At 38.9% G+C, this 21903-nt stretch overlaps 1 protein-coding gene across 5 annotated transcripts; it reads right to left on the reverse strand.

Annotated features, from left to right (window-relative positions):
• Positions 1–696: 696 nt before the first annotated feature.
• Positions 697–21595, reverse strand: CD47 (CD47 molecule). 5 transcript variants are annotated; one of them, XM_085239375.1, is made up of 12 exons: positions 21411–21595; positions 18969–19319; positions 17666–17713; positions 14489–14578; positions 11859–11960; positions 10922–11014; positions 10473–10568; positions 9122–9211; positions 7805–7836; positions 5537–5561; positions 4898–4925; positions 697–3067 (listed from the first exon to the last, which is right to left on the reverse strand). In XM_085239375.1, exons 1-11 carry the CDS (start codon positions 21454–21456, stop codon positions 4900–4902), a joined length of 999 nt encoding a protein of 332 aa, XP_085095501.1. In that variant the 5' UTR covers positions 21457–21595; the 3' UTR covers positions 697–3067; positions 4898–4899. The 5 variants fall into 5 exon arrangements, with proteins under 5 accessions (XP_085095501.1, XP_085095533.1, XP_085095518.1 ...); XM_085239407.1 differs by lacking the exon at positions 17666–17713; XM_085239392.1 differs by lacking the exon at positions 5537–5561.
• Positions 21596–21903: the final 308 nt, after the last annotated feature.

Below are 21903 nucleotides of genomic sequence, written 5' to 3' on the forward strand. Positions count from 1 at the left end.
CAGCTCAGCTCTATTGAAGTAAATATAAGAGGGTAAACACTTCTACAGAACACTTTGAGCTCCCATTTCTCCACTCTGATGATTGCCAGACATCAGAAAATTTTTAAGTATGGAGCAGTACTTGAGCAGTAGCACAAGTCTTTTATCTCAGAAAAGTCAGTTCAACATTATGAAGACTAGAAGTAGAGACTGTCCTGCTGTATTTTTTAAATTATACTAGAAGCTTCTGTTATTCACCAGCCCATATTTTCTCCCAAATCATATTCTGGTGACATCTCATGTTGGAAGATGGTCAGCCTAGATACAAATTATTAGAGAGCAAGCTGCAAACTTCCTTCCCCAAATGGACGAGCTTTCAGAAGAGAAATAAGATTTTTAAGACAGAAGTAGCTGTAGCAACTTGTCGTCAAGCACATTCCTGTATATCTAGTCACTAGAGAGAGACACGGTGTAAAGGTACAGAGAAGAAGAGGTATGTCCAAATTTACAAAAGCAATTACGTAAGTTAAATCATACAATTGCTCAGGTTGGAAAAGACTTTAAAGATCATTGAGTCCAACCACAACTTCACCACACAACCCTAATTCTAACAACCCTCTGCTAAATCATGTCCCTGAGCAGACATCCAAACAGTTTTTAAACATCCAGGGATGGTGACTCAACCACCTCCCTGGGGAGACAGCAACAAGAAAAATCTCTGACAAAAACAACTTAAAATGACTTTATTTCAGTATATTAGCACAATATTTACAAAATCATTTCATGTTTCATAAATAAAAACATTCTTGATAAAGACTATAGATATTTAAAATGTCTATGCATTTATATATACACGCATACATACAAACACGAATGGTGTCATACAGTTGTGAACTTTGGTTTTAATCACTGGTGGGAAAGGGCTGGGCAGATCAATGACTTTTGAAACTCTCACTGTTAAATTTGCACCTCCAAGAAACCCAGAGGAGAGCCCTTAGCAACAGCACACTGGGTTTCTCTCATTTCTAGAGCAATTGATTCTGCAGGCTGTACACAGCCACTGAGTTCTAAATGTTTCAGCAGTACCCTAGTAACAGCCTGGCCTCATCACCACAGAGACACACAACGGATTCTACTGCAATTTCCTTTACAGTAGTTAACATAAAGCTATTATACGTGTTTGTTTGTTTTGTAAGGCAGGATAGCTCAAGAGAATTCCAGTGTGTTTGTTTTGTTTAATTCCTCAACTGTTCTACTTACAACAAACCAAAAAGAATCATTAACAAATGAGGAGCAAATCTCAATCAGATTAAATTCCAATATTGAATCGTTAACACAGAAGAACGTCTCCCATCTCTAGGTGGATCGCTATGACTATGGAAAGACCTGTATTGAGAAGATTCATATACGAGGAGCAGAAATCTGATAGGAATATTCCCACTGACAAACAAGTAAATTGCATCTGCTTCTTAAACACTTTATCACAAGTAACTCTCTACACTGTGGCCAATTTAACTTATTTTAGGGAAAGTTGGACCAAGGGCTGTTTTGGTGGTTCAGTACTGCAGCCTTTGCAACAGGACTGTTAGAGTGAATATTCTAAGATTGGATATTTCAATTTCATTTAGTTGAATTCTCGATGCAAACTGTCTGCACTGAGACTTGGATGGAGCCTGCACGTGGATGTCTGCAACACACAGCTGCAGCATGGCTACAAACCCTTGTTTCGTAACATCCAATCCTGAAACTTGTTATAATAGTCAATACCCTTTAAGAAATGGATTTTATTATTACACTACTGTTCAGCAACAGCTTTCTAAAGAAAGTTTTAAATCATTAGGAGAGAACCACGTGTGCCTTTGAAATCAGCCTAGTACAAATGGGAGCTGGGGAGAAGTTTTCTGCAAACTCTCAATGAAGTCCAAGAGAAGCCAGCTACATTGGAACAACTCTCAAAACAGCTGTAAAACACTAAAATCTCATGGAATGTGCAGGTTCTATAGAATCAATCTAATGTGGATTTTTATCTGTGCCACTTATGTGTAACAGCAGCTAAACCTCCTCACTTCTCATCAACTCCTCCTACACAAATTCTATTCTATGCATCTGTGACATAACACAAACACAAATTTGGGTCAGAAATGAAATAACTCCAATCTCCATTCAAGAAAAGAGATTTAAAAACACTAATAGGACAATTCAATTTCTTCTGAAGCATCAACGTGTTTTACAAATACACTCATTAAGAGAGCCTGAAACTGTGTGTGGTTCCAGTACCACAAACTCCACAACATGAACAAACACGTGAACCACATTCAGTGTGAAAATTACTAAATGCTCTGTAATTCCCGTGCTGAATTAGGCTCTGAAAGCTGAGCTGCTGCTCAAAGAAAACATAAGAGGCACTGAGAGCTCTCTCGCCAGACTAAAGTATTGGCCACCACAGCATACATGAGTGCTGTCTATTGACAGGAATATTACCATTCTGTGGAATTAAGATATCTTGGTTAATCTCTAAAGGAGAGCTGGCAGTAAAATTTGCATTTATACAACTTTGTGTCTAAGCATTTTATTTTTATATAAAAATTCTGCTGAACGTTGGAAAAAATATTTGTCCAATTCCTGCTTCCTGCTTGTATCACAGACATTACTACCATACCTTGCCCATGCACACAAATAAAGAAAACAATATTCTAAATGGTATTGCAATCTTTGGGCAGAGCAGGCCCATTATCAAAGCAGTGACTGATGATAACTTTGGAAAGTAATACCACTAAGTATACTGCAGGGAGATGCTGTAGTGGGCAAACAGTGCTTTTTATATTCTCACCCTCAACCACACCATATATACCGTAACAAAAGAAATAAAGGTCACACTTGGGCAAACACGCACGTCCCTCGCTACTGCTGTGACTATATAAAATTACATCATTTATATCAAAAGCACTTTTGCCACACATGCAAAACAACGAGTTTCCTGAATTTCTTCTCTTTGAGTAGTGCATCTTCAAGGCCACGGCGTATAAACAACGGTGTACTTCTCACACATCACTCATTTCTGCAGTAGGTTCGGTCTCTGTCTTTAATACTGAAAATTAAAGAAGATATACATATATATATGATTATTCATAGAAATATTTTAACCAGCAGCACTTTGAACTGCCCAAGTTACAACTTAAAAGAAAAAAAGCCTTTTTTGTTTTCCCCTCTTTCAAAGTTTTCTCTTGCTTGAATGCTAAGGCAGAATGGTAACTAATAGGCAACTGCTATTCCAGTCTCTCCACAACAGCAAAGTGGATGCTGTGCCTTGGAGTTCCACCTTACACATAGGAATAAGCTACAGTGGCTTCCAACTCTGCTTTCACTCCTAACACTGGTTCACTTCCACATGCCATATTATGAACGAATGTTGTTTCAACACCTGATTTATTCCCTGCAGCATATGAACAAACTTTCAAGAGGCAGTAAAAATCTGAAGTAGGTACAGCTCAAAATGTCCCTGCCTCTAGCATGGAAGAGAAAACCCTTAACCTCCATGTGTAATACTCTTTTTTTTTTTTTTTTTTTTTTTAAAAAAAGAAGACTTCCATCTTCCAAAGCAGACAAAGCAGTCAGGAATTTAGCCCATCTTAAAAAAAACTCAGAATGAAATTGATGATTTGCAGTATCAGAGCTTTTGTGAGACCCATCTCAGTGCTAAATGCAAAGGCAGGCTTTCAAGAGCTTAAAGGAGACCCAAGTAGCAACAGTCATTCTAAAATTGGATCTCCAAGCAAAACACTGCCTTGGCCTTCTGCAGGGAGTGGTAGCTACACTGATCTTATCCTTATCTCACATCTTGAGAGTTTTGAAAAAAGAACGCAATGCACCAGTAAATATCTGTTTGTTCCCTAATATCAAACAATGGAATTGTCACATCTGAAGCATGACCTACTTTCCACTCTGCCTGTCTACTCCAGTTCATACTGACTAGAACACATTTTCAACAATGTATGTAGCAGATACCAATGCAACTGGCCTTCAAACTGTGAAAATATTTCTATTTGTATTCATTTAGAAAGCAATCCTGTAGTGCATTGAGATGAATCACACACTTGGCGTAAGTACCACAAGTAACATCTAGCAGTACGTGGTATTTATGAAGCAGTCTGCTTTTAAGAAATCAGCTGCTGTACCTTGCTCCAGCTAGGACTACCTAGCGTATGATTTACTATCATAGTGTCAATTCATGCCTTCTAGATGTGACACAAAAATATTTCAAAGAAATTAGGAGGCTTAATGTGGTCCTGCCCTTTTTCTTGACTAGCAAATTGTTGTATTTTGATGCAGAAGCTTTCAGTTTAAGGTTTAGTGATGCTTCATGACAGGTTTGCTCAGTTTCTGCAATAAGCAGAACTATCTGTTGCATCAATGAGTGCTCTTTTATCCTACTCCCATTAAAGGGAAGGGCAGAACAGCACAAGTAAACATCTGCTTTAATTTTAAATCTAAGCATTTAACCTGAAATTTAAACTCCTAAATGAGACCAATCTGTGTTTAATAATATTTAAAATATTAAACAACTTCCATACAAATAAAATCACCCACCACCCACAGAAGAGTACATGTGTCTTATTAGACTGTATCAACAGAAAAGAAGCTAAGTACTTGACTTCTCACATTTAATCAAAACCATACTAGTCAACAGTTCCCTCACCAACCCATCCCCTTCTGTTTAAAAATGTACTTTTTTGCCCCCATCAGAAAATACACATTTAGAAAAAAATCAGAAAGTATTTTCTCTCTGATCAACTAAATGTGATTTAACTAAGAGCAGCACCTGCACTGAAACCTTCCCTCTAAGCACTAGATTAATTCTAAATATCAAAATCCCCAAGTAAACATTACAATAAATAGCTGAAGACGTAATTTGACTCACCATCATTCTAACATCACTCCTTTTGTATCTTTAAAAGCCAAGCAAATGGATTAGTAACAGACCAGACAGAAAGAAATACTTCACAATTAATGTTCAGATTAATTTTAAAATTAATTTTAGAATTTGCTACTACTGAGCATGCCAGTTAATAAACAGAATAGCAAAATGATGTTTTAGTCATCTGTTTCTCACTGTAAGTTTCCTGAATCTTAAATGCTATCAGTTTCCCAATTCAGGGAAATATCAAAACTATAGTTTTGATATTGTTTTGAATGACAGGGCTAGATTTTGCTAGAATCACAAGTTTTCCACTAAAATAAATGCTTATAAAGTAGTACTAACACTGCTTTCAAGAGGGAAAGAAAAAAAAGTGGGAGGGGCACAATATACTGAGGTATTACAATTGTTCCAAAACAGCCCCCAAGTGGCATGGCTAGAAGGAACAGCAGTGCAGAACAGAGGGTTTGGAGCTGCAGACTATTTCAGTGAGAGATCAAACTTACTGACTCACATATGGCAGTTTACATGGCTCTATCTGCCATCTCAGTGCTGTTGCATTGGGAACTACTATTTTTTTATTTTTTAATTACTTCCATAATTAATCCTTTAATTAGAAGGTAAGCCTTGAATATCACCTACCATTTAGTGGTTCTTCTACAGCTTTCTGCAAAACATTTAAAAATATATATATGTATAAAATGTCTTCATGTTTACTTTTGGCTCGCCACAGTTAAATTACTCTAATTGACATATACAGTAAGTAGTGATTCTACAAAAATCAAGAAAGCTGAATGTTAATAAAATTAATGACTAGAATTTTCCCCCGAAATTAAAAATCAATAACTACATTCTCCAGATTATTTTTCCCCATTGCAATTTTTTCCTCAGATGCAATACCTCTAGGTGGCAGCAGAAGGTATTGGAAACACTACTTGTAACCCCTAAAACCTACCGGATTATTTCTGCAATTCGATCAATGGTTAGGAATAAAACAGCATGACTAAAAAAAAAAGTAGTCAAGCAACCAAGTGTCACTTCCTCAGAAGGAAACACACCACAGTTGTGCATTAAGTTTGGTAGATAATCATCAGAAATAATGCAAGCAAATTAGCAATTGGTTAAAATTGGCAGATATCAAAATACGCACCTTTTCCCCCTCAGCCTCAAGAAAGAATCAAGCATCACTTTGTAAGCATGCCCCACAATCAAAACGAAGCCCTCCACCGACAGTAAGTATTTGTTAGTCTTTAGATTACACAGAATGAAGGTGTTTTTTCAAAACTATTTCTCATCTGTTCATTACCTCAAAGCAAAAACGCTGAAAAACCCTCAGTGGAAACAAGCAACACACTGACACAATTTTCACTGTGACTTCTCTAAGTTGATGGGTACAAATTGTCACCGAAATTCCTCTGACACACCACTAATTTAAACTACAAGAAGTGTGTTTTTAGTGGGAGGAGTCTTTAGATTTTATTCCTGTCTCCAATTCGGAGTAATGTGAAGTTCACCGCGTAATACATTACTGGCCATTTCTTTAGTTGCCAAATCCTTGCATAAAACTATCCCACGAAGAAAACAGCTCAAAGAGAAACAGCCACAAAGGATGTTGTTATCTCACATGTTGATTTGTATATCAAAGCTCATTTAACAGAGAAAAACTAAGGAAAAAGAAAACGCCTCCTCTTACTCTGTTGGCCTACATTTTACAAGTAAACCCGAGCATGTTAAAAGCAGGCAGGATTGCATTTTGACTGAAGTGCATCTGTAATACACTGTTAAGAACGAGCTGAGAAATGCCATGAGCTTTGTGAACCTCCTCATATATAAAAAAATTCAAGTTCCACATACTTCCCTAAGTAAGGTGACAAATCCTTTAAAATACTATTATTTAAATGGGAATGGAGAAAAAACAAAGAATAAATCAATTTCTCTCCATTATCAGCTCTTCTACCTCACTAATAAGACATGCCTTTCTTCACCAGTCTAGTCTGAGGCTAGACTGAAATAGAGACCTGAGAATGCATCTCGAATGATGGCTGGCATCTACAAAAATGAAATGACTCAGTATGTGCCACACTCCCCACTACAACAGAGCTTTATCAATACTTTATATTTGTTCCTTTTTACTTGCTTCTGCAAAACTTCAGAACTAGGGAGTTTACATTCTTGGACCCCTAGGAAATACTATGTCACTCTGTGAAAGTTATTGTTTCAAGGAATTATTCTAGAAAATGTGTATTCTAGAAAACAGGGAAAATGTGCGAAGATGTATGAAAAAATCTTTTTTTATTGCAGAAAAAAGTACTTTTCCATTTGTTCTGTGTGACCTAAAGACAGACACTCTGATTTCAGATTTTCTCATCAAATTAAGGGGCATTAAAGGAAAATCAGAAAAGATAAAGGCTATAGCATTTGTATAGATGGGGATTCAAGAAAACATCAAGAGTTCTGTAGTAAAAGGCCATGGGAAAAAAAAAAAAAAAAAAACAACCCTAAACCTTTCTTATAAGCCACCTATATAAAAACCAAGCAAACAAAAGTGTTATGCACTCACCTTAATGGAAAAAAAAAAAAACAAACATTAACCAATGGTCTTTATAAGTTCATGCCTAAGAGTGCATTGTAAAGACACCAAGCTTCCATTCACATTCACCACCTTTTTGTGACATCCCTTCAAACTCTGAGCACAACACTCGATAAGGGTTGCAATTACAGTACTTAAGACGCACTCAATAGGGACAATGAAGACCACCAACTCACTCAACATTAGACATCTGTTACACAGCCAGAACTTTTGCTTGCTACCAACCTGGTCTGAATTCGAACTAGTGAAGAAAGGCTCAGTATCTCACTAAAATCCCCTGAGCCATCTAGTCACCCCAAATTTATTAATTTTAAGCTTACCCTTGGAGTTTGATGATCTTTCATTCTGGAACCTATAACAACAAAAAATTTTTTAAAAGAAAGAACAAGTGATCAACCAAATAAAAATATCTACTGGTTTGACTTGGAAGAGCAGCAACACAAAACTGCAGCTTCCTCTATCTGTATCTATTTAATACTACCTCTGAATTCCAAAAGCCTCTAAGCGCTCCTCTAGTTAAGGAACTAAATATTTATGTGCAATCTACTACTTCACTGAAGGCATTCAGCTGTAAAAATGAGTTACACTACATATTTTTCTTTGTGCTTATTTTATACAAGCTTTGTAAATGGCTCAACATCAAAAAAACAAACTTCCATTGTTAGAAGGCTTTGCCTCATGCTTTGTCTTCATCTCAGTTACCAGATATTGCATCTTCTGCCTTATATTCTTCTTCAATAGAATCCCTCCTGGTCTCAGGGTCTATTATTTCTGACCATGCCAAACATGGTGTGTACACACTGAACTGGGAAGATCACATAATTCACTGCAGACTAGGTAACTGTACAAACCTAGCAATGCATCTTCAATTGTATAGTTCTGAATCCAAACTGACAAGCTGTTTGAAGAGCTTTCATTCACAGCTTGAAGCAAACAAAGCTTCTCTGCTCTCTCACACACAAATTATAAAGTCCACATAGTGTTATGCTGTGGTGCACCAGCTTAGAGATGTCTGCACCACATTCCATCACACAGCGTTGATATGCTTTATGCTTGCTTAGCAGGCCTGACTGGATTTTATACCTTCAGGTCTTTCCTCTTTTTGAGATCTGGTGACCAGACCAGTTTCTGAAACAAAGTGTTGCTATTTTTTGCTCCTGGCAATCAGCACAAGAAAACCAGGATTCACTGAAACAAGAGGTCCTCGTTCAAACTGCTCTTATTTTAACCTACATCTAACCTGTGGAAATCATTAGGTAGATATTGCTTCTTCAAATTCACATCCTGCACATATCTACAATAAGCTGTTATCTACACCACCCTGTAATCCTCTCCACAGAGTTCTTGAAATTCTTTTGCTTTTTTAGAGCTAACCTTTAGCTAGGCAGCTGTGTAAATGCAGAGCTTAAGCTAAGATCTTACATCTGAAACACGCTTGTTATAAAAGTGTTGGCTTTCCTAATACGTCTGAAGTTTTATTTTTTACTCAAGATACTCCATAGTCTCTGGGAAACAAAAGCCAACTTAGTCAACTTTTCAGTGGTTTTCTTGTTGGGTTTGTTTTTTTTTTTTTTAAACTGCATAATTGTGAAATCTCAAATAAATAAAATTAGTGCAGAATATTGGATGCTACTTACAACTATAGACATAAACCAGAGCAAGAAGATCCGCAACAGCCATAACAACTAAGCCGGCAATTACAACAGACAGGAGGACTGAAGGACAGGCTGTTAAAAAAAACAAAACAAAACAAAACACATTGTATCAACTGACAAATAACAAACTTTTCAGAAATAAATGAATACTCAAATAAATAGGCTCAAGAAAAACATAAGTGATTAATTTCTTTCAAACCCCTCCCCTAACTACTTTTGCATCTTCCTAAGGTCTTAAAGGGGGACACAGCAACTACCTGTGAAGTGATCCTGGGATGGGCTCTTTCTGATGACACTTAAAGGTCACTGAGCTGAACTTACAGCAACAGAGCTAACATCTACCCTGTATGACCTGTGAAAGCGTCCTCCTGAAAAGAGTGTGAATTTTTTTCTCTTTGAGCACAATAAAACCATCCCCCATTTTGGATCACTCTACACACTTCACCTATCAGGAATCTCCTATAGATCTATTTCACTTTTACTAGACAACACTTAGATGCTCCTCACAAATACTTCCATAAATATTAAACAAAAGACTCAAATTAAAGCTCCATTGAAAGGTCCATCATTTCACTCAGAATGGAGAAATCTTTAGGACCTATTGCAAAGAGAAACTTTTACTTTAAATCTCCAATCAGATAAATGATTAAAAATGTCTTCATGAAGTGATAAATCAGATGTACCAGTGCCTTGAATGAATGTATGCTCCAACTAAACATACAGCTAAGGATAGCTAATTCTAAATTCACCCTGTTGCTGGGTTTTCTGGTGGTCTTTTGGGTAGGGAGTACAAAGAAGGGGTAGAACAAAGGAAAGGGTACAGCTGGTGCTCCTTTACATCAGTGGTTGATTTTCTCAGAGCTAAAACAAGATGGCAGCCACTACTGGGCTTAAGTAGTTCAAGAATGCTTCCAAGTTTACTGTTTCTGTATTTACCTTAAGTGGTTTAATGCCACCTCCCAGCAATTCAGTTACAATTTGCATGCAAGCAGAGATTAACAACGAATTTCTGATAAAGGTCAGTGGTTGTTTCAGGTGATTCAGGGTGCAATTAACTACTGCAAAAACTAAAACAATTAAAAAACTATTTTTAAGGTAATTACTCATAAAATGCAATCATGTCAGATATACTGCTGAGACTGATAACACAATAGTACCTTTAGGCCATTCTTCTTTCACCACATAAAAGGGCATTAACAAAGTAGCCCTATTCACATGAATTACTTGCTAACATTCAACATACTGAAACTATTTTTATAGTATTTTTGTGTTAGAAATAAACATCGGGTACAAATAAAAGTAAAAAGACACTTCCAGAAGATAAATTACTTACCTGAGACAGACAGTGCAAAGCCAACTACAGCAACTATGTAACCCACAACTTGAAAGCCCATCAGTGCATATCCTTTGTGTGTTAGATCGTCCAGAACTGGAGAAGAGGGAGAGGGGGAAGGAAGAAACTTGTCATTTTTAAATTTCAGCTACAGAGATATGGAAGATAGGTCATTCACACAAAGAAAACCCAGGTTCTCCTAGATCCCAAACTCAGCCAGTCAGTGCAGGGAAAAAACTGCAAGTCACTCAGAGATCCTGCATTGTGTGTGTAAGTTAAACTTCTTGTTTTGAGATACCATGAAGGTCAAGAAGCCAGCATGCTATCATAGCATCTATGATTTACTTATAAAAAAGTGAAATAGTATGCAGATTATGTGAATTATGAAGGGGGATACTCAGTTTTTGAACTAGAACGTTCTGGAGTTGGTGAAATAAACAAATACTCACCCATTTTAAATATAGAGTATTGAAGCACCATCAGCATCCCAGCAGGTAGTACGGTAAAAGCAAGACCAATTTGATTCATGCTAATACTGCCATCTGCAAACAGTTGTACAGAAAGTAGAAAAACAGAAATCCTTTGTTCAAATAAAGAACAAAGTAAAAATGGAGTACATCACATTTTCAGGGTCCTCAAAGAATCCCAGTTCCCCTCATAGTTATCTAAGTCAGCAGCACAGAAAATAGAAAACAATTTGGAGTCTGCACCCCCTCCCCATGAACACATATGAAGGCCTGACTTCCCAGTGCTGTTGCTGTTGTATTCTAGAGTTTTCTTCATTGTAAAATTAGTAGGTGGCAGTTAAGAGGTGGCAACTAACTTCATACTTCATTTGAGGGTCCAGAGGAGGGCCACAAAGATGATCAGGGGACTGGAGCACCTCCCCTATGAGGACAGGCTGAGGGAGCTGGGCTTGTTCAGCCTGGAGAAAAGAAGGCTGCAGGGTGACCTCATTGCAGCCTTTCAGTACCTAAAGGGAGCCTACAAACAGGAGGGGAATCAACTCTTTGAATGGGTAGATAACAGCAGGACAAGAGGAAATGGTTTTAAAGCTGAGGGAGGGGAGATTTGAGTTGAACATCAGGGGGAAATTCTTTACAGAGAGAGTGGTGAGGTGCTGGAATAGTCTGCCCAGAGAGGTTGTGGATGCCCCGTCTCTGGAGGAGTTCAAGGCCAGGTTGGATGGGGCCCCAGGCAGCCTGGTCTAGTATTAAATGGGGAGGTTGGTGGCCCTGCATGTGGCAGGGGGTTGGAGATTCGTGATCCTTGAGGTCCCTTCCAACCCTGGCCATTCTGTGATTCTGTGATTCATACAATAGTACGGAAGAGATTGGTCTGTGCTCTTATTCCCTTAATCTAGGAAGGCAATTTTCTTACGCTTACCTTGGATAAAAAGCACAACAGCTACAACAGCAACGACTGTGAAGATGCTACATGCTACAGTAATGTGCTTTTTCTTCTTACGTACAGTTTCACATTTTAATGCTTAAAAACAAAACCAAAAGAAAAAGTGTGAGGACACTGATCAGACATACAGATTATTACACAAAAATATGCACTTTGTAATAGGACTGTTTTCATAAAGAACTGCTAAGACTTAAAACTGTAATTATCATTAAAAGTTCATTTGTTTTCATTGTTTGATATGGTCAATATGGCTTACTAAGATAAGTGAAACCTGGGACCACTGTTTTAGTTAGAATTCTTAATTCTACCTTCAGGTGCAATGCTATCAAAATAACTCTGGGCCATGGTGCAGGTTAATTCAAGAAGATGAATTACTGATATTTAATTAATACTATAACAGATTTATTACTCTGGTGAGCGTTGAACATGGATTCAATAATTCTCTTCCCAGTGACACCGTGCAACCTTGGATGTGCGACAGGGTGATATTCCTGTCTCACCAGAATGTTTTAGGGATGAGTAGGTAAGAATGATCTACATCTAGCTGCCATCTCAGCAATGGTTGATTCCTGAAGACTTTCAAACCAGCAGCACTTGGGAAGTCTTCAGAAAAAAAGGAACAGTACAAATATATATATCATGCTAACCAGCCACATCTGTGTTTTTACTGCCTAAAGCAGGAAAAGTAACAAAATAGGAAGTGCCTGCTGGAAGCTTGAAAATTCATTTACCAACAGTCTTGGTGTATGAAGAAGTCAGTAATATCTAGCAGGAAACAAATACAGTAAATAACTTCAGAAGAAATAACAAGGAGTATGTATAAAATTAACATCCTTCTCACCATGTTAAAACAACATCAGACTACTAGGATAAAATAATTTAGAGGGTATACAAAACAGAATTTTATCTACAGATGGGTTACCAAATGTTCTTTCTTGTAGCTAAAACTCATTCATCACATTCACATTGTCTAACAGAACAGGGTCCCAGCCACACTCCTAAATAAGATTACCATTTAAACCAGCAACTTAATTTGAAGCTAGCAGCAGTAGAAAAAAAAAATCCTGCATACCTGTGCTAGAAACTGCTATTCTTTCATATTACAAATACGCTTGATGAGGAAAGTTAGACTCAAATGCAAAACTAACTAATGGATACACTGCACTCAATTCCTCAAAGTTAATCCTGGAGGAAAACCAAACTAACAGAAAAACCCCAAACAAACAAGAACACACTCTACCATCCCCCCAAAATATATAATTCATGGTGAGACATAGAAAGAAACACCCAGTTAAATAACTACATTTGTTCTAAATACAGTTAAAGGTACAGCACAGCATCACTGGATTCACAGGTTAATTAAAATACTGCAAACTATAAGGGAAAAAATAAACAGTAAGTACACCCACAGTTAATTAGCTGGAGGTAGTGGGTTTGCTTTTCCCCAGAGAAGTCAGAGCTTGCAATAAAACCAAGCAGGCTCAACTTACTCCTGTAAAATAATTGCTTCTCCATGGATACATATCCATGGTTATCCTAGGACAATTATCACTTTGCTCTCAAAATGCTAAAAATATGCTAGTTCTGGTACAAATGACAGTTTCAGAACATATCACAACAGATCAGAGTCTTGAATCACTATAAATAATAAGGGGAAAAAAAAAATCAGAAATCTAACACTCTGGAAATAAAGTCATAAAGATCTCTACATATTAGTTTTCAGCCTTTGACCACAGATGGACCTTTGAAGGTTCACTTATCACTTTCAGAGGTTCATGAGAAGTTACCAAAGTATAAATAGATAACTGAATCTGATAACCATAAATCACTCTGAATGTGATTTTCTATTATTTCCTATGGACTTGACTCTAAGCAGAAGCCTGCAAACTGAAAAAGGCTGAAAAAGCTCGAAGACTGATGTAACAAATTATACCTCAGGGAACTATTTGAAACAGGGTAAGATATAAAGTGCCCCCTACACTGCATACATGTTGGACACTGTTGTGTGAAGAAAGCCAAGGATTTCTGACACAGACAGATGCATTGCACTGCCTCTGAAAACTTCTAACAAAATCATTGATGTTAGTGTTAAAATTATAGCTCTGCCAGTGCCAAGAAATTAATGTATAATTTTACATGAATTACATCGATTTTACAACCATAAAATGAAGATATTTCTGCTTCCAGTCATCCAGTAATGTCAAGGTGAACCAACAGTGAAATAATGCTTCCTTGTTTTAATCAAGGACAGTAGATTATCAACTTTTGTACGTGCAAAAAAAGGTTCTAGTTTGAAACAACACTGGCAGCAAAAACATTACCATACAGTAGACTAGCTCTATTAGAACCAGACCTTTTAGGCTGAAATATCTTACCTTCAAGAAATACATGTAAATAACAGTTCGAGTGATCAGGAGAAGATTCCAGATCAAACCAAACAATTATTTGACAAAGCTTACACAGTACCCCACTGTGTATTATCTGGATCAATTCTACCACACATTCTTCTAGATTTAGGCACCACTTTTCAACCTGCACAGATACCTTTACATAAGCAATCCGAGGACCAATCAATAGCTACAAAGAATTAAAGAGTCAATACTCACCAATAACACCTAACTGAGCCCAGCAAAGAACAATAATGAAGACCAGCAACGCTGCGATGACAATACTTTGGATTAGGTCGAACTGTCGTTCTAGAGAACAAAGAAAGAAAAATCGTAGGAGGAAAACAAACACACAAAAATTACTAGCTTTACACGTATTGCTCTGTTTAGGCTATCCTCTAGACTGTTTAAGATGGTATTTAATAGTTAGCCTGTTATAAGTCTTAGTGCTATGAAAGCCGTGACTTTTACCTATGTAATTTTCACTCTAGTCTTGTGTGACAACCTATTTTTTTCAGTATTTCTACTCACTGTAACATTTGCAAACTGAAGGTCCTTAGCTTCAGTGCAATGGAGGGTATGTTTATAATATTGTGTGGCAGCACAAGCTAGCTAGCTTGTAGAACTGCCAAATAACACAGAAAAATTCTGTATTTGGCTAACCGTGGAAGTTAGGCAAGAATAATGTCCAATATGATGCCTCCCCAGCTGCTCTACTCTATTTCCAACTGCTACAATTCCTGAAAAACGTCCAGACACGTGATGAGGAGCCAGCCTACGTTAGAGGGAAACACTGCTTCGTTAATTTTAGAAATCACACATTTTCCTTCAAGTCTTCCAATCATCATCCTTTTAGCTTTGTTCGCCCCGTGCATTTTGGACGCCTTCGGGTTGTTCGGTCACTCGTGCTGCAAGATCGTGCAGGCCACCATCCAACATGCAATTCTGAAAACATCTCCATTGAGCTGGAAAATGCAGTTGATTCCGGCATCTCTGCAGATAACGTCATTTAAACTTACACGGCGAAAGCCAAAGTTGTCTTCTCTTACATTATACTTGCCACTGCTCCTCTGCCTCCACACTCACTTGCAAGGAAATGTCTAATCTTCATTTAGGTGCATACTCCTTGCACTCACTCTCCACATTCATTTCAAAACTCTACCTGCAGCTCCAGAAACACGGGAATTAAAGTAGCAATACCTCACAACTTCCAATGGCAAGTAATACCTTGAGGACAGATTGAAATCGTAAATTCCATAGAGAGCAAGTTTAAGTAGAAATTATAGACTTGATTATACATAATTTTTTTTGGCTCAACTGTTCTGTTAAAGAAAAGATTCACGTTTCTAAAGCAACAGTAATACCTAAAAGGAAGGAAAGCATTATTTCATGGTAAGACAACACTTCTCCACACCAAATCCCTGCTTCCAGCCCTTTCCCTCCTCCCCCCCTCCCTCCCAAAATGAATAATATTACATGCAAAGGTATATCAATTTTTGCAGATTATTTGAAAAAGGATGGTAAAAATCAGCATGTGAAAGGTATGCATTTCAGGAATACTTTATCCTTATTAGCAAGTCTTATCTTTGCATTTGATTTCTCCCAAATTTTTGTGCAAGTCAGCCTTCTGGCTCACATTCTGCCATTCACATTTATCACCTTGTGTTAACACTCACACCCAGCATAAGATTCTTACAACAACAGCTGTTGCAATCCAGTGCAAGTTACCATAATACCAAGACGTGGCACGTGTTATCTGGACTCGTGCCACTGCACTATGCTATTGCCACAGGGAATATTTAACTAGTAACAGGCAGCATATTTCCCAACAAATTAGAGTTTGCCTTGCAGTAATGACCTCCTATTAGTAAAAACGTAACTGAGGCAAAGGGCTTCAGCAGAAATTTAGTGCAACTGACACAGAGATTAATCCTCAAACTGATGAAACACCAGGAAAGCAAGTCTGCAGCCCTCTGGTGCCAATAAACACCTCTTAGTATTGGTCTTAAGCTGTATTGTTTTGTGCTAAGACACTACAGGAACGTCTCTTTGAAAACATCTAGTGCTATTCACTGGGACTACAGACCACCTTAAGAAACAGGCTCTGTAGCCAGCATGGGCTTATAAAACCCAGGAGTTCAATCTCTGGTTAGACAAGTCAAAGAAACTGGCATTGGTACAGGATCCCAAGAATGGAGCTCTGCGGTACCATAGTCAAGGCAGCGGATGGAAACATGGATGCTATGACAATTATTACTGGTTTTGCTTCCTTAGGAGACATATAAGATACACCACAGTTACAACATAAATACAAGGAAATTAACAAAAGATACTACAGGCAGAGAAACCAAGGAATATCTATCAACTTTCTTATGGTGAAAAAAACCTCACCTAACTCATTGCATTACAGCTTTTTGCTTCATGTGCAAAAAAAGACACCGATTTTCAATAGCAACTTGACCGCAGTTTTGCCATCCTTTGGATAAACCAAACCCTTCGGGCAAGTCTTGGTGACAGTGCTTGATGCAAAGGAATTACTCGTGAATTGAAAGCAAACAGATCTGCAGGCTGAGAAGTAGCACCACTTGCAGGTGGCATTACCACCTACTTTAAACACACAGAGAGGCAGCCACAAAGCCTGCTGGTACGTGCTAGGATTTCAGGCTGCAAAATGGGAGCACCGAGCACGGCAAGTCTTGGAGTCCAAAAGCACTCTGGGTATGGAGATGCTCACAATATTGCTGGGACAAGCAACATGCAAATACAAAAATACAACAGCTCAACACATTTTCTTGCTAATACATTTCACTTAATCTGGTGCTTCACAGAACTCAAACTTCTGGGTAAAAACTTTTGTTTTTTGAAAGCCAACATAAGGAAGCCAGCTCCAAATTAATAAGACTTCCAGACTCAGCAGGGCATGGGAACTCAGGCACTAGAAACTACATTCTTTTATGGTTAATATCCTATAAAGATACTTGCTCAGGAAAAAGCGTGGCATAAAAACCTTGCTCACTTTGCCACCCACTTCCTATGAGCATGCTTTCTGTGAAGTGGAGAATAGTTGGCTCTAATAACATTGCCTCTATAAAAACAATTGCAAAGCATTAGTAATAACAGTGTGAGCTCACTGCTCAGAAAGAACAGAGTGGAGACTAATTCAAAATGGCTGTTGCTCACCAGCCCACTTCTAAGCTCCCCTCCTGTACTGTACCTCCTCCTCAGGAGTCTCTCTAAAACAAATTCCAGAAGATTATGCAGAAGATGTTAAACAATGGAGCAAGGAGCTGTTTTACCTTCAGTTAAGCCCTCAAATACAAAGAGTAAATTTAAAATATTTTCTATTATATTCTCTAAAAGCTATCATAAGCTTGCAACTAGAAATTCTTCACTAACCACACTTATCCACTGGTGTTGGAGGTTTTTCCTCGTCGCAACTGTCAACTAGAAAATGAAATTAGAAAAGTTACATCAGTTTCCTGCTTTGTAGACTTTATACCTCTTTCAAAGTTCTAAGCATAAAAGCTAAAAAAATGCGAAAAAACCCCAAACAATAATAAAATCGCATCTTATATCATATGCAATATTTTATTAAAATAATCACTGACCTCTCTTACAAGTAAAAAAAAAAGTGGCTGTACTCCTCTCAGTTTATTTCAGAATTACATCTGTTTTGCAGTGCATACGATTAACTCTATAATTAGGCCCAGCTGTAAACTACACAGATGTCTGCAGCAGGACACAAGTAGCACCTGCTTGATAGTCAAAGATAGTTTCAGCATTTGTCACTCAGCTAAGAGCAAAAAAAAAATATCCTAAAACAATTCCACAGTGGACAAGTAAGACTCCACATGTACTTTCTATGCACGTGCAATACGTTGAGTTCTGAAAAACCTTCCAGCAGCAAGAAAGTGTGCTGCACAGAGCAGATAAACAATACACACATCAAGTGCAAACCACCTCTACCAGAACACTTGACAGACTGAATGTGTATAGTAGATACTGTTATTCATCAGCTAAGGCACTAGAGCACATGGGCAGCATCTGGCAAGAGAAGTTAAAATGGCTCACAAACAAGAAAGTCATTGTTTGGTCACCATTATTTTTAATCTAACATTGTCCAAAGAAAACATTTCATGCTAGATAAGCCTAACGATTTAGCAGCTAGCAGTACTGTTTCCAACCTCACCAAAAAACAGTGTGCCTTTAGATCAAGTTTTAGAGTTCTTATGAAAAATTTCTATTAGTTCTACTCATTTTTTTTTTTTTCAACCCAGCTAAAGATTGCAAGATGTAATGCATCAAACATATGATCTTTGCTGCCACTCTGATGGATGTATCATCCCAGTATTACAAAGATATTAAGAATATGTTTTAATATGTAACACAGTAACTGAAGGGTGCTAGAAATGTCACCAACTATATAACCTAAAAGATGTGGGAAAACAGATTTCATCAGATCTGACAGATAATCTTCACCCATTACTACGCAATGAAAAAAATGTGTTCAGATCTTTCCCCCAGAGACACTCCCTCTAACTTAACACAAAATAACATTCAAGCTAGAAAGCCTGGATGCTACACTCTGGGTATTCTCAGTTTCAAGAAGCAATACTTTTACATTCATTAATTTCCCTTTCCCATAAAATCTTGTCTTTCACTCCCAACAGATCATGTAAAAAAATGACAGATAACTCACCCATGTGAGTTCTAAGTTCCATCTTTGTTTCTCCTTCTCTGTTTAATTCTGTTACTTCACAACTGTAATTTCCATCCGTTGCTTCTGCATTTTTAAGTTGTAGTGAGGCAACACCCTTAGATAAATCCATCTTAGAAAGGAAGTTAGCTGATGGAACCGACTCGTGCCTGTAAATGCGCTGTTCTGGTCCACTGAAAGAAAAAATTACTTGTCCTTGTCTCTTCCATGAAACATGCATGCTGCTGTCATTGTTCTCCTTTAGGTTAATCACGATGCAAGGTAAAACCACTGTATCATTACAGGCATATTTTTCAACAAAATCTACTGCATTAAACATCAGCTGGGTGGAACCTGGAAAGAAAAATGAAAACGGACACATTCAGCATTAGTTCTTAATATGCAAGAGATGAAAGAAACAAGAAAAAGCACGGCAACGTGAGACTTGGGAAAATAGAAAGTCTCCCATTGAATTAAGAAGAAAAACTCTGATTTAAGGAAGTAACAAAAGAAAAACATCCATGTAATGTGCAGATATCATAGTCAATCATGAATTAATAATAGTAATAAGACTCCAGGCTGCCACCTCGGACACTTCCCCAAAAATGCCATGCAGAGAAACATTGCACTGAGGCCTGGTCTCTGCACTGCAAGCACGTAACACTGACCACAACCAGTTCCAACGATGTTCCAATTCTTGTTGCTGAGCACACAGCTATCTAGAAATGGAAGTGCAGTGCCGTCCACTCGACAAAGCATCCCTTATAGCTCATTAAGGGCACTGGGAAACGTTTCTACCTCTATACTTCTCAGAGAAGGAAGGCAAGGCAGCTTAATTGAAGGGAAAAAAAAAAAAGTTTTCATTTGTTTCTCTCTCCAGGTGGAGCCAAAAGCCTGCAGATTGAGCACATTTCTTTCATTTCCCCTTTCCTGCCCATTGGAGGAGTAACATGCAAGACACGATTCTTAGCATTTGAGCATATAGCAAACAAAACTGGAAGTAGAATTTGTAACAGTAGGTTTCCTGTTTTATAAACCACTGTAACTAATGCATCTAGCAATATCATCCAGTGGAAAAAAAAAAATCAGCGTTATTTTATCGCTGCCATTTCTAACCTTTTTCTCCCCCCACAGTTCTAAAAGGGTATTACTAACCACTGTTTCAAGAACTCAAATTCAATGCTGAGACTCGATCTGAAGATCCATTCATCAGTTCTTGAGATTAACAGGAAGTATAATGCCAGCATTACACCAGGGATTCGAAGGAAGGCTAATTGAATTACCCTGATTGCCAAGTACAAAAGCTTTCAATTCTTCCTTCCCAATATTTTCAATCATTTATATAGAATCACAGCTCAGTTCAACAGTAGCCGCTCCCGGAATTAACAGCAGCATTAATCATTCAGAACATCTGACTATATTTGCCTGATAAAGCCCAAAGGTGAGAAAAGACGGCCACTTACTGTAAGGCAACACACCCCTAACTGTAAGCACACTCACATGTGCATCCTGTAGTGAGTCAGATCAGTGACTTAGAATCACGGAATACCCCGGGTTGGAAGGGACCCATAAGGATCATCGAGTCCCGATACTCACACGTCTGACACAGAAACAGTCTTCGTGTTCTCAAACCAGTCAGAAGTTACTACTGACTTCACAGAGCACGTAATTAACAGATTAGGGTAGTATGGTCAGGATGTGGTTGGACTTGATCATCTTTAAGGTCTTTTCCAACCTGAGCAATTCCACGATTAAACACGCACCGTGCATAACAGCACTTTACAATGAATTAATATTCCTCCATCTACACGTTGTGCTGCATTTTTAGCCATGTAACTCAAAAAAAAAAAAAAAAAAAAAAAAAAAAAAACCAAAACAAAAAACGTACCCAAATCGAACACAATGAATTGGGACAAGGATTTTTACCAGAACGAATAAGGGCACAGAGTTAGAAGCTCTCGAGCTTCCACTGTCCTTTCAGGAACGGACTTCACATCTCCTCCACTTTAAGCCTACAATAATTTAACTCCCTAGTAAATTTCTTTTTAATTTTTTTTCTGTTTTGCTCCCCTTTAGAGCTCATACGTTCGCAGGACGAATCAACACCCCGCACTGGCCCCATTTCAGCGAGAAAAGCGATTTTCAACTAAAGGAAGCAACTCAATCATCTCAGCGTTCACCACAGCCGATACAATCCAATCCTTTTGAAGGAGACGTAAGAAACCGACCGCGATTTCCGCACGGGGCGGCGGGCAGCAGCCCATACCCGGTTCCGCCTCAGTTCGGCGCATCCCGGCTCCCAGCAGCTCCCCGCCGTAGCTCCCGGCCCCTCCTCCCCGCCGTCTTCCCTGGTAGCGGCGGCGCCAACCCCCCCTTTCTCACAGCAGAGCCCCGCGCCAGCGGCCGAGCAGGGGTCTCCGTCCCCTTCCCTCCGTCCCCACCCACCTGCGCCCAGGACGGCGAAGAGCGCTCCTGCGGTCAGCAGCCACATGGCGGAGCGCCAGAGGGCAGCGCGGCCGATTACCGACCGACCTCCAGAGCCGCCACCGCCGCAGCGGGAAAGCGAACGGGCTGGAAAAACGCAGCCGCGCAGAGAGCGGCGCGGGGCGGGGAAGGGCGGGACTAATTGGCGGGGTGGCCTCTCTCTTAGGGGCGTGGCAAGCTGCCCACTGGCTCACTAACGGCGGTTCTGGTTAGGGGAGTGGTCAGGTCTTGCCATCTGCTAGGCGGTGACCCGGGCGCAATTTTTATCCTCCCGCCCTTCCTAGGAAACTGGGAGTCGCCCGCGGTAGCGGCTGAAGCTTAGAGCTCCGTAGGTGTGTTTTTCACACGAGCGTCATCTCTTAGTTTCATCGTCCCTTTCCTCCAGCTGTGCTGGTGGAGGTTCGCAATCCCCCTTCGCACCGCGGGGAGCCGGAGGCGGCGCGGGCGGGCCGAC

This window comes from Meleagris gallopavo, chromosome 1, assembly GCF_905368555.1.
Source record: "Meleagris gallopavo chromosome 1, MGAL_WU_HG_1.1, whole genome shotgun sequence".
Classification (NCBI taxonomy): Eukaryota; Metazoa; Chordata; class Aves; order Galliformes; family Phasianidae; genus Meleagris; species Meleagris gallopavo.